Genomic DNA, 15,156 nt, shown 5'->3' on the forward strand with positions numbered 1-15,156 from the left:
AATGCTCCCGTTCAGCCCCGAGTGGTATACCCAGGAACCATATTGATTGCCCCATTGAGGATCTTTCGTTGCAGATCAGCTCTGAAGAATGCATGTCGACAGGCTACCTCTGATGCTGGAATCAGGAGTGTATCGCTATTATTCTGGTTGAGTACGATCAGCTATTTGTAGAACTTCGTTACGGTGTTTTGACAACCGAAGTTGAGCCTGAATATATGCTGCTCGGCGTCTTGTCCAGACCGGCCTCTGGGCACTTCGCCATATGAATACGGCCTTGGCTAGTCTCGATATATGGAAATGATCCCGCAGTCCTCACAATAGTTTCCGTTTGTTATGGTCGTTTCGTTCGGTCTAGAAGCGATCAGAACGTCCGTAGTGGTTATCGCAGTGCACGTTTTGACCGCAAAAGATCACCGTCCTATACTGCCTTTTAAGATGTTGACGGCGTGGGTAGTGTGTTCGAACACTCTGCCAGATCTTCTGTAGCTGCCAATGGCCGCCACCCCAACAGCTACCACGGAGACGAAAACGCTCATATTCGTCAAGAGCGCAGCACTATTTCGCTTGTGCCATGCACCCTCTTTTGCAGCAAAAGCCGCAGTGTCGTTGACTTTGGGAAACTCTTCATCTGGTATTTCTTTACCAAGCAACTTCAAGATGTCAGTCATCTCAAACATTATCTTTACTATAACCGTACCTTGCACAATGGCTCCCATCCATCCTCCACGGTCCACTCCAGAAGGTTGTCCTTCGGCACAAGTCCGCGGATCATGTTGTAATGCTCCTTGTAGATCCATTTGCCGTTTGATCTGATCCCACGAGCAACGTTATCGTCCCGGAAGAGGCCCCTCCAGAGATAGTTTTCAAACACGGTCCAGGACCAGAAAGCAGGTCCAGCGAGTCTTGTTGCGATATAGATGACCCAGTTCTCGTACGCTGTTTCGACGAGGTTCTTCACGACACTTCGATGCCACGCATCCAAGTCTTTCCTACCGTTGAGAACCACTTTTGCGTCTGGGTAAGCTGCGATCAACTCTGCGGCAAAAACTGAGGCAGCGGCATCTGTCACTGCGATGGAGTGGCCCAAGACTTGATCGAAATCTGCTGCGGTAATGTTCGAGTCTCCGTCCGGCGTGCCGAACCACTTCTTGCGTGCGAGACGAGACCATGCTTGCGAATAGTTTGGTTCTTCGAAGATGATATCCCATCCCTTGAAGGGCATCAGTATGTGAATCTCGCTCTGATTACTATCACCTGGTTTTTACGTGGTATGTGTAGTCGTAGCCGAGCTTGATGAGTGCGACCTGCAGTGACTCTGTACCACAACGAGGAAAGCCTGCCGCCACAATCAGCCTTGTCTTCAAACATTCAATGGCAGCATACCGACCTGGACATATGACTTGCATTGGCTTTGATGGATCGCGAACTCGAGGCAGCGGCTCCTTGGATTTGTAGATCTTTTCCATGATTCGCTGCATCTCGATAGAGCTGCTACGTCGTGAAGGTGACAAGGGGTGGCAATGAAGCAAAGAAAGCAGGTAAGTCAATCAGATCTTCTTGAACTGCCAACCAGGCACTTCTTACTGGTTTCGTAGAGACTTGGATGAGGTAAGGCCAGCGATCCTTGATAAGCAGAGGATGCCGATAGTTTACTTGGGGAAAACGTTTCCCCGTTCGATATCTAGTTAGATTTCTCACAGTCGACCAGATTCGCGAAAGGTCGCGTTCTGAAAGGTGCTGACGCGATTGCGATGATGAGGCTGGAGTCGAACGGCCCCTTGAAGGAACCAAGGGCTTAATCCTGCACGGTTTAAAGTTTCGCCGAGATCCGTCCCAGGGGATTTAGCACGCCCTCCACCACACCGCGAGACGCGACTTCGGACCTCCTTCTTCATCACTTCGACTTTTCTCACTGGTGTTCATCTCACCTCGACCTCCAGGTCAACTTAATGGGCGTCAGTGATTGGAAATTAAATGTCTATTTTACAGGTCGGCAAGATGGAAGCGTCATAGTGGTGAGGGCAAAATCTGTTCTCAGAGACGGCTACTCTCATGCCCCAATAGCGTCTTGAGATAATGAAAATTCACTGAAGGCATAGGCGACCAGAACCATGAGCTCTATATACAGTGATCTCCAAACACTACATACACGTCGCAAACCAAGCCGCGATCTCACCCACATTCCGATCAACACAATCCGGCTGATCATAGTGCTGAAAATGAGCAACCTCGTTATTCCAGATCAATTTCTTCTTCTCAATCGGGATCGACTCAAAGTGTCTCTTCGCCGCCGGAGGGTTCATGCAGTTATCGCCATGGATGATCAAAGCCGGCTTATTCAGCTTCGCAACGCCAGGTGCCGTTGTATACCCGAAATGGTCAAGGTCACTCATGACGGCGTAGCGGTTTTCGAAGCCCTTGAGCGTCCATGGACCGTACCATGACCAGACAACTGGGCCAGGCAACCCGGCGAGAGCTCCGGTCGTTGGATCAGCAGCCTGCGGATCGACCAGTGGTTGATATTGGACCTTTCCAGAACTCTCGAATCCTTCGCGAGCTTTCTCTGCTCGCTTGATTCGTGCTTGATATAGCGCTTCGCCTTGTTCTGGTGTAGGCATCTTCATCGCACCAATATCGTCACCAGGCTTCCAGTTGACGCAGCCGGCGCAGATCATGTAGACATCCGTTTCGTGATCACGGAAGTATCCTGACACGGATGCCACTCCCACGACGCGATCATCGTATGAGGCGATGTCAAGGGACTGTGGCCCTCCTTGGCATATGCCAGCGAGAAAGAGCTTGCTGGCGTCGATGTCGCCGCGAGAAACGAGATAGTCAAGACCAGCTACGGCATCCTCGTTCTTCATTTTGGGATTCTCGAGACGGCGCGGTTGTCCGGTGCTGCCACCAACAGAGCGAGGGTCGAAGATGAGTGCCGCAAAGCCTTCGTCTGCGAGGCGGGTGCCGTACTGGAAAGGGGCCTGTTCTTTCATGAACGAGTAAGGGCCAGTTATGACGACAGCCGGCGGGTTTGAGACGTTCGTCGGCTTGAAAAGGATGCCAGCGATGGCCTCGCCATGGGATGGATATTCGACCTGCTCGGTGGTGTACTGGCCGTGGGAAGGCATGGTCAAGGGCAATTCCTCAAGCTTGTGTGGAACAAAGATCTTGCAGAGATCGGCGAAAAGTCCCAGACAACAAGCGCTTTTTGTATCATTCTCACAACACCTTGAGGGCAGTGAACTTGGATCGTGAGCTGCAATCTGTTCATGGTCATTGAGGCTGCACCAAACCCATTGCAGTATTGAAACTCGATCATCGCCGGCAGCCGGCGCCGAAAAAAACATCTCCGATAGTCATCGCCGAAATCCTTCGCCGATGATCAGCATTCATCCATGCCATAAATGGAACTTGAGCTTACTGGGTATACCAAGACCTTCATTGTGGTGAATCGCAACGTCTGTCGTGATTGATGGCGGGTCTGAGGGCTCGGTCGAGCTCTGGCGCAGGATAACGCTAGTCGCAGCCTCGATGGCGTTCCATATGCTGGCATTCAACCTGGTGTAAGCTCGAGAGTCTATGGGCAGTGAGGTTGATTTTGCGAGTTCTTTCCTTTGGTACCAATGTAGAAGCGTCTTGGATGTGATCATAAGATAATCTCAAAACCAGGCTGGATGTCCTAGTGTCTTTCCGCCTCTTGCCCATAGCTAACCCCCCTAGAAAGTCGGAATTGCCTCAGAGTTGTCAACAAAGTCGAACTGCGATTCATCCAGTCCATATACTGGCTGTGTCTGTAATGACGGACGGATGGCAGAATCTCCGTTGCATAGCAGGTGAGTCAATGGCTGAGGACAGAGAACATTCTCGAAATCAGGCTGTAAGAAACCGTCCCAATCAACGTATGACATCTCTGTCTCCATGCCCGAGAAGCTGTCGCCCTCTGCGTGTCCACTAGAGGAATGCGACGACTCCGTCGGAGTTGTTATGGCCAACAGTCTTCCATACAATCGCTGGAGAACATTGTAAGCCGGTCTGGCCAACTTGTTACTGGCTTGCAGCACCTTCAGCCGGCTCAAGGCCGCTTCGAAGTTTGCAATCGTTGCGGAGAATTGGTCCATCATTTCGTCCGGAAAGCGGATGTGTACAGCTGCAATGAGCACCATAGCATCGAACGTTGCGAACACGAAGCTGAATGCCCTGTATTGTAACGGTTCCGTTTGATCGAAGAGACGTTGTTGGGATGCCAAGGTCTGCGTTGCCGCATGCACGGCGTTGGCACGGTTGCTCGAATCCACGAAAACGAAGGGCCGGTGTAGAGCAAACAGGACGAATTGGATATTGGTAAACAATACTTCGAGCGCAGCAGAGAGCCAGTGAGGCTCATGCTGACGTGATCTTTGGGGACTGGCCCACGCCGGAAGTTTTGCAATATTGGTGAGAAGAGCCTCGTGTATGTTCTGCACCATAAGACGACAGTCGTCCATTGTCTCCAGATCATGAATGTCTTGTAGGAATTTATGAGCAGTATGATAGCCACACAGAATGACGTCGCGTGATCGCGGTGGCCTGTTGCTGTCACACAGAGCTGGAAATGGCACATTGCTGGGGTTCATTCGTGTCGACATCGGCCTCCCGAGGACAATGGCCATGTGAGCGTCCCACAGGTGTAGCATCAACCACAACTTGCTGCCTAGGTCGCGCTCTGGGCCTTCGTTCCTCAAGTATGGGGGAGATGCCGGCTCTAGTCGGTGTAATCCGAGTTCTTGAGCGTCGCGAATCGCGGTTCCAAGAGTGTGCCATGCTTCTGTCACCGCTCCAGTGGTCTTTTCAAAACAAGCTCGCATCAGTCCTGCCTGTACTATGATGAAACTAATCTCGTCCTTTCTGAACGAAGATGCAAGTCGATGGCCTGTATCACTATATTCCGCCGCCCGATCGCTTAGCTCCATGTCCGCAGCGTATTTCAAGTCATCGAGACTTTTGTCATGTTGCTTGGGCTGGAACAGCAAGGCTTGTGCTAGGACCTGGAAAAGTAGTGCTGGAAAGGCTCTGAGACTGGCCGGCAAGCTTTCGGGTGCGTTCTTTAATTGCTTGTGTGACAGACATCTCCAATGGAAGAGTTGGTTGGTGAAGGTCGCTTCGTCCACGATGTCGTAGTGCCAAGCTACATTTTGGAAGAAGGCCTGCACGAGGATGTCCATATGTCTCAGGGACGGAAGTTCGCGAATGGCGGATGCGTACTGTCCCAAAGAAAGGTCATTGCGAGAGTGTGAATCGTGCCAGAGACTTGTAGACTCTCCCAGGCTATGGATGATTCCTGCAGTTCCTTTCTTGTTGATGGTATAGCCCAGGACCCTGGACTCATCTCCCGTAGGACTCGAAGCTGCTACAGAATCCTCTAGGCGGATGTGCTGTTCACTGTCCATCGGCTGGTGATCACGCTCAACATGATGCGAGGCTGAGCGCACACGTTCGTCGTCCAATTCGTAGAGACAAGCATTCTGTTCTCTTAGTGCATGGCGTTTCTTCCGAGGGACCTTGACTTACTCTCTTGCCTCGTTTGATGCAGCGAGTACATGGCTGACGGCGATCACACTAGAGGCGTGAGCTCCTTGCGTCTGATCAAGCATCTGTCATTTACATGTACCTTCTCTTTGCGTCGGTGACATTCTCTGCAAGATATTACGGGACGTTTACGTCTCGTGGACTGCCCATTGCCGTTGCTTCCAGCTAGCATTGGTACTCAAGATTGACAAATGGTACATGTATTTACTGTAGTGTTGTGACGATGACGCGACTGCCATGATGTTGAGATTGAGTGAAGGAAGGCAGAGCATCCTTTCTCGGCACAAAGATTCGCCGAGCTCCGTCCCATTGGAATTGGGATTCTCCTCAGAGCGTAACCTCACTCTTCTCTTCAACTCAGTCCACAAGATACATCGCCTACCAGTCTGGTTATCTGGGCCAACCCGACTTGAAGTGTTCTCGCTAATTTCCTTCGAACTATATGACTGCCGCCAATGTCTCGTACACTGCGAAAAGCACCGAGTCAAATCACGTAAAAGGTTGCAGCAAAGGAACGTATCAAGTTGGACAAGAACACACTCTTCAGTGTCTGTGAATACTGTACGCTGGAGAGTACTTTCTATCTCAATGCTCCACCACCCATGCGATATCCTCGAATCGGCAAGATCCGTCTCAGCGCTTTTGATTTCCCCATCTTTCAACTTGTGACCAAGTCTGACATCAACCAAGTACACATCCATAATCGCAATGGATCAAGGCAACTGGCCTCAAGGCGCCAAAGCAGCCGTAGCGCTCACTCTCGACAATTGCGGCGAAGCAGCCGACCTCAACCGCGGATTATGGCCTAAAGACAAGCCCGTTGGATCTCACTACTCGATTACAGAAGCTCTGCCACAGATCTTGGCTTTATTGAAAAAGTACAATATCTGCGTGACCTACTTCATCGAAGCCTGGAGTCTCGCTCACTACGGAGGAGTGATCGCGAATGACGTTGCCGGCAACAGTCATGAAGTCGCTTGGCACGCGTGGCAACACGAAGCGTGGAGCAAGCTGAGTGCAGAAGAAGAACGTGAGAACTTCGAGCGAAGCTTTGGAGATCATGGTATCGGTGGCTTCCTCTCTACAGGGCCTTGTAAAGGCACGGTCCAGCCTTACCGAGGCTTTCGACCCCCAGGCGGCATCATCCATGGCAACAGAACGCTTGCATTGTGTCGAGACTATGGACTTGGATATATCAGTCCTGCAGCTGAGCACGCAGCTCTGGTGGACGTAGAGCGTGACGGCACCACAGACTCGGTGGTAATCTTGCCCTTCCGATGGAAATGCGTGGACGCATATTACTACATGGAGAGCTTTGCAGGCCTCAGAAAGCTGAAAGGCGCCTCTTCAGAAGATCCGCTCAACGAAAATGTACTTGTCGAAAGCTATATCGCTGCCATCGACGAGGCTATCCGGAAAGGCGATTTCCTGTCGTTGCTGTTCCACCCGTTCCTTTCGAACAGTGAGCCGCGTCTACACGCGATTGAACAAGTTCTGCAGCATCTCGCTCGTAGAAGAGATGAAGGTCAGATTTGGCTTGCGACTTGCAGAGAGATTGAAAACTATGTGAGGAAGAACCCGTCTGTCGTGGCTCGAGATCCGGAATGGGATTTGGCGTCGTGGCGATGAGTATCACAGTAGTTGATTCCACCTGAGATGTGTTATTCGTGACCTGGAAGTTTTCAACGACTCTGGAGATTTTTTAAGGGCGACATTCACCATGGCTGAATACCACCAGTCCATCACGCCCTCGGGCCGGAGTTGGCCGACGGCCGTATCGATAGTCTGCCTATCAAACAATATTCAAAGGCTCAGGTCAACACCCAGTCGCATCTTTCGAGAACACCAATTCGCATTCAATTCGGAAATATGCCTCCTGCAACGATCCTCAAATTCCCAACCAGCTCACCCGCCGACACATCGCCCCTTACCCGCCTGCAAGAAGCCGGTTTCAAGACCAAAGACATCCTAGGCATCGTCGGCAAAACAGAAGGAAATGGCTGCGTCAATGATTTCAGCCGAACACTCTCCTCGCACGTCTGGGATGCGTTGATCCCCGATTCAGCAATCTCGATCTTCTCTGGTGGAACCGAAGGCGTTCTCTCTCCACACATAACCGCCATTTTGCAGTCTGATAAGCCTACGGGATTACATGCGGCTGTTAGACGAAGCAGGGTGCTTGAGCCTTGGGAGGTTGGGAGTGTGGAGCATGTTCGATATGTGGCGGCGAGTATTCGCGAGAAGATGGTCGAGGAGGGTATCGAGGCTGGAGATGTCCAACTTGTGCTGATCAAATGTCCGCTTTTGACGAGTGAGAGGATTGCTGCGATACAGGCTACGGGGAGGAAACCTGTTACGTTGGATACGTATGAGTCGATGGTACGTTCCAGCTCCCCCAAAAGGCATTCTTTGACAGCACTGACGGGGACGACAAGGCGCTATCACGCTACGCCAGCGCCATTGGCATTGGAGCAGCCCTCAACCCAACCATAACAAACACCATTCCCCAACTACTCTCAAGCGGAGACTTCCAAACGCCACTCGCATCCTGCTCCTCCGGCGCCGAGCTCCAAGACTGCCACATCCTCATCCTCTCCAACACCACTCCTCCCAACCCATCACCCCCTTCCCTCACGCGCGCCTTCAACAGCACAATGCACTCCGGCATCGACTTTTCCTCCCTCCAAACTCTCCTCACCAAAGCCCTCCACCCCTCTCCTCCATACACGAAAGCAACCCTACTCCAAGTCTTCGTCAAAGCGGAAGCAGATCCGTCCGGGTTGGTGAAAGGGGAGTTCAGGCATACGATGTTGACGGATAGTGATTTGCATTCGACGAGGCATGCGCGGGCTGCGGTGGGTGGGCTTGTGGCGGGGGTGACGGGTGATTGTGCGGTTTATGTTAGTGGTGGGGCGGAGGGTGAGTTTTGGATTCTCGTCCTTGTTTTTGTGGTTGTGTGAGGGGATGCTAATGAGGATGCAGGTCAGGGGCCGAAAGGCGGCGGGAGTTTGTGTGTCGTTGTCAGGTGGGAGTTATATAGGTGATCCGGGGGCGAAGGAGAGAGCATCAACCCAAGGCGAGGGTCTTTCAGCAGTTATTAAGATAGCAAGGAAAGCGTCACCATGAGGGTTTACTAGTTATCCATACCCGCTGAAGTGCATGACACCAACCCCCCAAAGCAAGCATCAAATGTTCCGGCAGCACAGAAACGCCCCATGCTTCCCTCTACCTCACCACCGGCTTTTCAGAAAAGCAAACTCAACCATAATAGAGCAAACGCTACCCGCGTAACCTGTCCCTGTTGATCGAGGCCGTCAAACACCCCCCTTCGCCACTAAGAAGTTGACAATGGGCAGCTGCCGCTCAAAACCAAGCCGCCGCCCACCAGACCCATCCGTAGCGTACGTCTCGTCATCGCTGCTGCCCTGACGACTCTTCTCAGCATAGATCTGCCCCAAGAGCTCAAAGTTCAGCTCATCATTCTCCTTGATGAGCACCCTGAACTCGTCGAACTTCAGAAGGTGTGTCGTGTTCTTCTTGATGAGGGGCATGACGATATTCCAGAGCGTGCGGTCCTTCGGGTTGCAGCACTCATCGACGTAGCGGATGCCCTCGACGAAGGCGGGGACGTTGGTGATGGGGTCGCAGGCCGTTTTGAAGCGGGAGGCGGCGAGGGTGGTGAGGGCGGGGATTTCGTACTGTTTGCGGGCTATCAGCGGGTTGCGATGAGAGGATGGGTCGAGGGTTGGAAAGGAGACTGACCTTGTCGGCTGCTTGGTACACGAGCACGGCGAAGACGGTGCTGCTCAGGGGGCCACGGGCGCTGTCATCCCACGAGCCGGCGTACATCCAGGTGACGACGGCTTGGAGGATACTCGAGTCCTCGGGCAAGATGACAGAGTCCTCCTGGTGCTTCGCTTCCTGTGTCACAATGGTCAGTACATCAAAAACCAAGCACGCAATGAAAAAGGGTTCCCTACGCGAAAGCCGCCCGTGAGGAGCTTCTTGAAGAACTTGGACTGGGCGTAAAGGACGACCCTGTGGACCTTGAACTCGGCGTCGTCGAGCTCTGAGAAGATCTTGAAGTCGGAGAAGTGGCCTATCTTGAGCAGTCTGTGTCGATGATTAGCGTTACTGGTTTCCGAGTCGGAATGGGTCAAGGTCCGCATACTCTCTGATACCGGCCCTCAGGGAGTCGCCAGCATATGCCACGTTGTCGGTGCACTTTGCGAGAAGAGAGAGGAGTCTTTGGTCGACGTTCATTGGGACTTCGAGGGAGTGTGTTTATTGAAGAGCGAGGTTGTTGCGAAGGTCAAGGCTATAGTAATGCTTGACGGCGAGTGGAGGGCGACGTTGACGCTGGTGGTTTTATGTGTCGAAGACGAGTGTATAAAACTCGGCAGAAGACGAAGTCTTTATAAGGTCGAATCTACCCGCGTCACGTTACCGGCTACGGGATCTTCACCTTTTGCAGAGCGTAAGCATGAGATTTGGCCCGTGCGTTCACCAGTTGGAACATTCACTTACATCGCGGGAGTCTGTGCGCTGTTGGAGGCGGACATGTCTCTCGATAGCCGGGAAGTCTTCGAGTGGACTCATGCTGGGGCCGTAGACTTGGTCGCTTGCAGAGATATTGGAGAGAAGACACGTTTGTGCAGCGAAGTTTGAGCGGGTTGATGAAAACATGCTGTGTGTGTTTCTGGAGTAGACGTTCTGTATTCCGTCAAGGGCGTTATATATTTCTACCCGATAGTTAGATGTAGGCCGTACAAAGAACATACACACAAAACCGTTTGCTTCAAACTCCTGTAGTATGTGGTTAGCAAACACAATCATCATAGGTGAAGTAGCCTAACCGAACACAACAACACTCACCCTTTCCCCTTCTTACGCCTCACAGCTTCGCCTTCTCCCATACCTCCACCCTCCTCCTCCTCTCCTCCTTCTCTCGCCTCCACTTCTCCCTCATCCTCTCATCCCTCAAATCCTCCTCGATCCCCTCCTCCATCAACGTAACCGTCTCCCTCCACATCTCCTCCTTCAACTCAGCCAGCACACTCTGTCCCGTCGCGCCAGGCTGGGCCTTCTTCACCAAGTCCAGATCCTCGATCAAGGCGAGTGTTTCGTCGAGGCCGCCCAGGGAGTCGACGAGGCCTTCTTTGAGTGCTTCGAGGGCCTTTGAGATATGTTAGTTGATGGAGAATGGGTGGCATGAAGGGTAGGGAATACTTTGAATCTATAGGCTTCAAGTATGAGTTTTCTTAAGACGCCACCACTGAGTTTCATTCGGAAGACAGCTGTCATGGGTGGACGAAGGGGAGCGCCGAGTTCGACTTCGTTGAGGCAGAGATAGCCTTTGTGGGGATTCATTACTCGGTACTGTCCATCCACAAATTAGCAAAAGAACGTCCTTCATCCTCCCCTCGCATCTCAAGCCCACCAACAGTCGCGACATCAACTCACATCATGCATCATAGCCGTCATAAACCCCCCAGCAAACGCATGCCCATTAATCAACGCCACCGTCGGCCTCGAATACACCAAAATCCGCTTCCACAACTTATACAACTTCCCCTTCATATACCCGCCCGTCCACCTCGCATGATCAATATCCATGCCATCGCTATAGAACTTCCCCACGCCGCTCGTCGTCACCACCACGCCGCGCTCATACTTCTCTTCGAGGATGTCCAGGGCGAGGATGAAGGCCTCGCAGAAGGGCGTGACGAGGCGGTTGTCGGGTGGGTTCGTGAAGGTTAGGAGGTAGATGTTGGGGCGCGGGAGCGTGCAGACGATGGTGCCCGTGCCGGTCGTGCCGATCATGTCCTTTGGGCGGGTTATGGGGATTGTGAAGAGGGCGGGGCCGGTGGTTGTGGGGGAGGAAGACGAGGAGGAGGACATGTCGTCGACGGGGTTTGGTTTATGGCGTTTGGGGGGTGGGGGATTCAGGGTTGCTGGTGTTCTTTTGTCTTTTTCTCTGATGTGGATTCAAAACCGATGAGATAAGGGATGGAGGTGGGAAAGAAGCGAATCGAGGAATTGATAAGGAGGTCGAAACTATGAGCTGATTACATGCTCAAACCTGCCATCACCAGAAAGTTGGTAGAGTGGCCGTGAGCTTGGAAAGCTTGGGAGCTGAAGTCGCAAAGGCACTGGAAGCTCGCCAGTGAAAGCCGAGGTCTTGCGATGGATCCGCGGAGCTCGTGGTGGTGGAAAGTATAAACGCATTGCCTCGATGCGGTAATCGCGTGAAGGTGAGGGCATATCCATTAATCGTCTTGAAGAAAGGTCATTTCATATCTTCTTCTCCCGTCCTATTGTGTTGCCCTACTTATCTTACAAGAAGAAGTGCAAGTCGTCCGCTCGAGCCCATCTGGCTCACGACGGTCATCATTCCATCGCGCCGGTACCACTTCAAACTTTCCATGAATCTTCAATCATAGAGTTCGTGGTATACCTTGGAAAGCATAAGGTACCCGGACCCAACGCCCTGGTAGTCAACCTCACGCAGTCTCCACACTCCAGTCCCCGATCCACTCCAAATCTCGGTCGCCCGCCGCAAAGTCCCAACCTACAATGACCTTATTTTGACTGCACGCGATGATCCGTCGGGCGTCAAATTGCAGCTTGAAGACCCTATTTGACTCACGGGGATTGGGAACACCGTTAGCACCTGCGTGATGGTGATGATGATGATGGTGATGGTGGTGATGGCCTGGATTAGCTTGCGCTGGTTGACCTGCTGCATGCCCACCTTGTGCTGGTGCTTGCTGGTTCTGGGCAGGGTTGGCGTTGACAGCAGGGCCAGCAGCTTGTTGCAGTGCGGCGACACCATTGTTTATAGCGTGATGGTGTTGCTGACTGGCAATGGCTTGCATTTGCAGATTCAGGTGATTCTGAGCTGCTGTCATTGCAGAGAGCTGTGAGTTTGGTACTGGTTGTTGGGCAGTGCCAACTGGTGGCTGCTGAAGGATAGTGTTGACTTGAAGTAGTTGATTTTGAGCTTGGTTGAGCAGATGTTGGGCCTGTTGGCTCGCATTCAGCTGCTGCGGATTGACAGCCTGCGCATTGATGTTGTTGAGGTTGGCTGGCTGGGGTACGGCATTTGGTCTGATTCGGCTTGCAGTATTGGGATGGTTCAAGAGCATGCCTTGGTGTAGACGTTGATTCGGTCTCCACTTGCCGTCTTTGCTGCGCTTCCAGATGATCACAGTCTCGTCGTAAGATCCAGAAACGATCTTGGCCCATTTGCTGCCGCCACCACCTGGAGGGACCTTGGTGCCGTACGAGAGCATGTCTTCTGGCCGACTTGAGCCCGCATTACGTGGCTCACGCCGACGAGACGCCTCCTGCGGCACCATGCCCTTGTCAAGCGCTTCAAGGAACCTCTTGTCAGCTTCCCGAGCTTCTTCCAGGAGCTCATCGTCAGAAATGGTCTGAAGGTCGCCAAACCGTGCTTGCACAGTGCGTACAAGATTGTTGTGGCCATCGAGACACGCAACTTCGGCTGTGGTGTCGTAGTCGAAAATGCGGACAGAATTGTCTGAAGAGCCACTGACAATGCGACGGCCGTCAAATTGCACACAGGCAATGCCCTTGGTGTGTCCACTGTAGGACTTCTTGAAGCTGCTGCCTTTGTTGATGTCCCAGGACTTGATGGTGCGGTCTCCTGATGCCGAGACGATGGTGTCTCCGTGGATTTGGACAGCATTCACGGCAGCTTGATGCCCAGTCATAGTATTAAGCAAGGTAAAAGGCTGGACCAGCGCTGCATTATACTTCGGATCGCTCAGAAATTCATCAATCACACAATCAGGGATGACCTCACTGTCCTTCGCGATGGCTTGACGGTTCCAGATCTTGATGGTCTTATCCTTGGAGCATGTGACGAGGTACCGGTCATCGAAGCGTAGGTTCAGAACGCTCTCGTCGTGGGCCTTCCTGATCTTGTGGAGAACCTCGCCAGTAGAGAATCGCCAGGCGATGACATATGCGTCACTGCCACCACTGATGATAATGTCGTTCTTGTCACCAGGCTTTGCATCGAACTGGAGACACAGGACGCTCTGCTCATGGCCTTGCAACGGCTTGCCCTTTAACCGGTAGGTGTCCAAGTCCCAGATCCGAATCGTCTTGTCACGAGATCCTGACACAAGCCATCTCCCGGAGTGCTGAATAGTGTAAACACATTCTGCGTGTCCTTCCTCCTCGTGATTTGGATCGGGAAGCCGAAACATGGTATATTTTCCCATTTCCCAATTTTTCTCCAGCTTCCGACGTTGTTTATAAAGATAAGGCCAACTGAACTTGGGTTCCTTGGCCGTACTGAAGACAGTGGGTGCGATCTTGATGGAGAATTCACTCTCAAGAACAGGACCATCTGTAGGTGATTGCACTGCCGAAGATGGTGTTGCAAAGTCCATCAAAGCATCTTTGGCGGTCATGGTCGTACCTGGCACATTTCCTGCGTTCGAACGTATGGCGCCAATGTTCGGAGTAGAGGACTCCACCCCCTCCATCTCATCTGGACGATCACTGGTGTCTCCCTCGTCTTCTGTAGACTGCTCCTCGACGTTTGCTCTGGTGCTCTCGGTCTCACTGAACGCCTCCTCGCGCGGCCTCTTACGGCTCTCCCGTCGCTCCAGACCAGAGCCTGGACGGGCAGTTCGCATGATGCGCTCAGCGACTTGAGCACCCTTCTTCTTTGCGAGCTCTTCCTGTGACTCCATCTTCTTCTTGTCCACCACCCACCCTTCGCGACCGAAACAGTCATGCCATAGCTTTTCATCCTGGGTCCGCTCGCGCCAGGGTTTAGAGACTATTGAAGCCGTGAGGAGATCTGGTGGGGAGAGGTGGGAGAAGATGTGCAAGATGAGCTCGTTAGGCAGATAGCGCACAGGATCAAAGTAGACCATGCCACCGATTTTGCCGTGTAGATCGTAGAGAAGGGAGGTGGGGAAGGATGGGCAGACATCTTTGATCAGCTCTGGGTGTGATTGTCAGTTGTTTGCTTGCCAACCAGATCTGAGGGGACATACGAAGACGAGTAGCGACCGGTAGCTCGAGGATCTGTAGTCGAAGGTCATCGACCTTGGATGGCACAGCGATGTCGTCGGACTCAGCCATGCCGTCGTCATTGTCGCCAGGCTGCGAGTTGGTGTCGCTGCCAGGCTGGCTGTGAAAGCCCTCGTCCGGTTGGGGTCTCTGGTCGGGGAGCATGGTGGCGGTGTGCACGAGGCACCGAGAATCGCGCGTGCACCGCAGGTCGTGGTGGCGGAAGGTTGTCGCACTGGCAGCGGTGTTGTTGTCGGCGGCGAGTGATGTCGTAATGCGCCGGCGACGGTTCGGGTGCGGTGCAGCAGTGAGAGCGGTTTGGGCAAGTCCGTTGCAGGCAGAGTGAGGGTGTTGATTGAGTGGTGGTGCAGGTTGAGCGGCAGTCGGCTCAATGCGTCAGTCCGTCAATCAATCACTCGCTCGTCGTTCATTCACATGTCGCGCGATGCTTCACGTGTCTTCGATCCTGTGATGGTGCTTGCTTGAGTGTTTGGGGCGCCCGTGCTTTCACTCCACTCTGCCGCCGGTGACACGGGA

The 15,156-nt window shown here is 52.8% G+C and overlaps 7 protein-coding genes across 7 annotated transcripts; 2 read left to right on the top strand and 5 right to left on the bottom strand.

The window, feature by feature from the left end:
- Positions 1-410: 410 nt before the first annotated feature.
- On the bottom strand, positions 411-1,466 carry M409DRAFT_37876 (uncharacterized protein; the record flags this gene model as incomplete). The annotated part of the gene is made up of 4 exons (XM_033810817.1): positions 411-650; positions 698-1,210; positions 1,266-1,336; positions 1,388-1,466. The coding sequence occupies 4 exons, from the start codon at positions 1,464-1,466 to the stop codon at positions 411-413; spliced, it is 903 nt and encodes a 300-aa protein (XP_033660589.1).
- Positions 1,467-2,141: 675 nt separating this feature from the next.
- M409DRAFT_37891 (uncharacterized protein) lies at positions 2,142-3,128 on the bottom strand (the record flags this gene model as incomplete). The annotated part of the gene is made up of 1 exon (XM_033810821.1): positions 2,142-3,128. One exon carries the CDS (start codon positions 3,126-3,128, stop codon positions 2,142-2,144), a length of 987 nt encoding a protein of 328 aa, XP_033660590.1.
- Positions 3,129-3,716: 588 nt separating this feature from the next.
- M409DRAFT_37887 (uncharacterized protein) lies at positions 3,717-5,426 on the bottom strand (the record flags this gene model as incomplete). The annotated part of the gene is made up of 1 exon (XM_033810820.1): positions 3,717-5,426. One exon carries the CDS (start codon positions 5,424-5,426, stop codon positions 3,717-3,719), a length of 1,710 nt encoding a protein of 569 aa, XP_033660591.1.
- Positions 5,427-6,273: 847 nt separating this feature from the next.
- On the top strand, positions 6,274-7,194 carry M409DRAFT_70879 (uncharacterized protein; the record flags this gene model as incomplete). The annotated part of the gene is made up of 1 exon (XM_033818939.1): positions 6,274-7,194. The coding sequence occupies one exon, from the start codon at positions 6,274-6,276 to the stop codon at positions 7,192-7,194; it is 921 nt and encodes a 306-aa protein (XP_033660592.1).
- A 240-nt stretch (positions 7,195-7,434) lies between these two features.
- On the top strand, positions 7,435-8,609 carry M409DRAFT_70880 (uncharacterized protein; the record flags this gene model as incomplete). The annotated part of the gene is made up of 3 exons (XM_033818940.1): positions 7,435-7,944; positions 8,001-8,484; positions 8,548-8,609. The coding sequence occupies 3 exons, from the start codon at positions 7,435-7,437 to the stop codon at positions 8,607-8,609; spliced, it is 1,056 nt and encodes a 351-aa protein (XP_033660593.1).
- A 1,850-nt stretch (positions 8,610-10,459) lies between these two features.
- M409DRAFT_70881 (uncharacterized protein) lies at positions 10,460-11,466 on the bottom strand (the record flags this gene model as incomplete). Its single annotated transcript, XM_033818941.1, has 3 exons — positions 10,460-10,741; positions 10,795-10,944; positions 11,029-11,466. 3 exons carry the CDS (start codon positions 11,464-11,466, stop codon positions 10,460-10,462), a joined length of 870 nt encoding a protein of 289 aa, XP_033660594.1.
- A 602-nt stretch (positions 11,467-12,068) lies between these two features.
- Positions 12,069-14,784, bottom strand: M409DRAFT_70882 (uncharacterized protein; the record flags this gene model as incomplete). The annotated part of the gene is made up of 2 exons (XM_033818942.1): positions 12,069-14,551; positions 14,604-14,784. The coding sequence occupies 2 exons, from the start codon at positions 14,782-14,784 to the stop codon at positions 12,069-12,071; spliced, it is 2,664 nt and encodes an 887-aa protein (XP_033660595.1).
- Between the last annotated feature and the right edge of the window lie 372 nt (positions 14,785-15,156).

Source organism: Zasmidium cellare, assembly GCF_010093935.1.
Source record: "Zasmidium cellare ATCC 36951 unplaced genomic scaffold M409scaffold_56, whole genome shotgun sequence".
In the NCBI taxonomy this organism is placed as follows: domain Eukaryota; kingdom Fungi; phylum Ascomycota; class Dothideomycetes; order Mycosphaerellales; family Mycosphaerellaceae; genus Zasmidium; species Zasmidium cellare.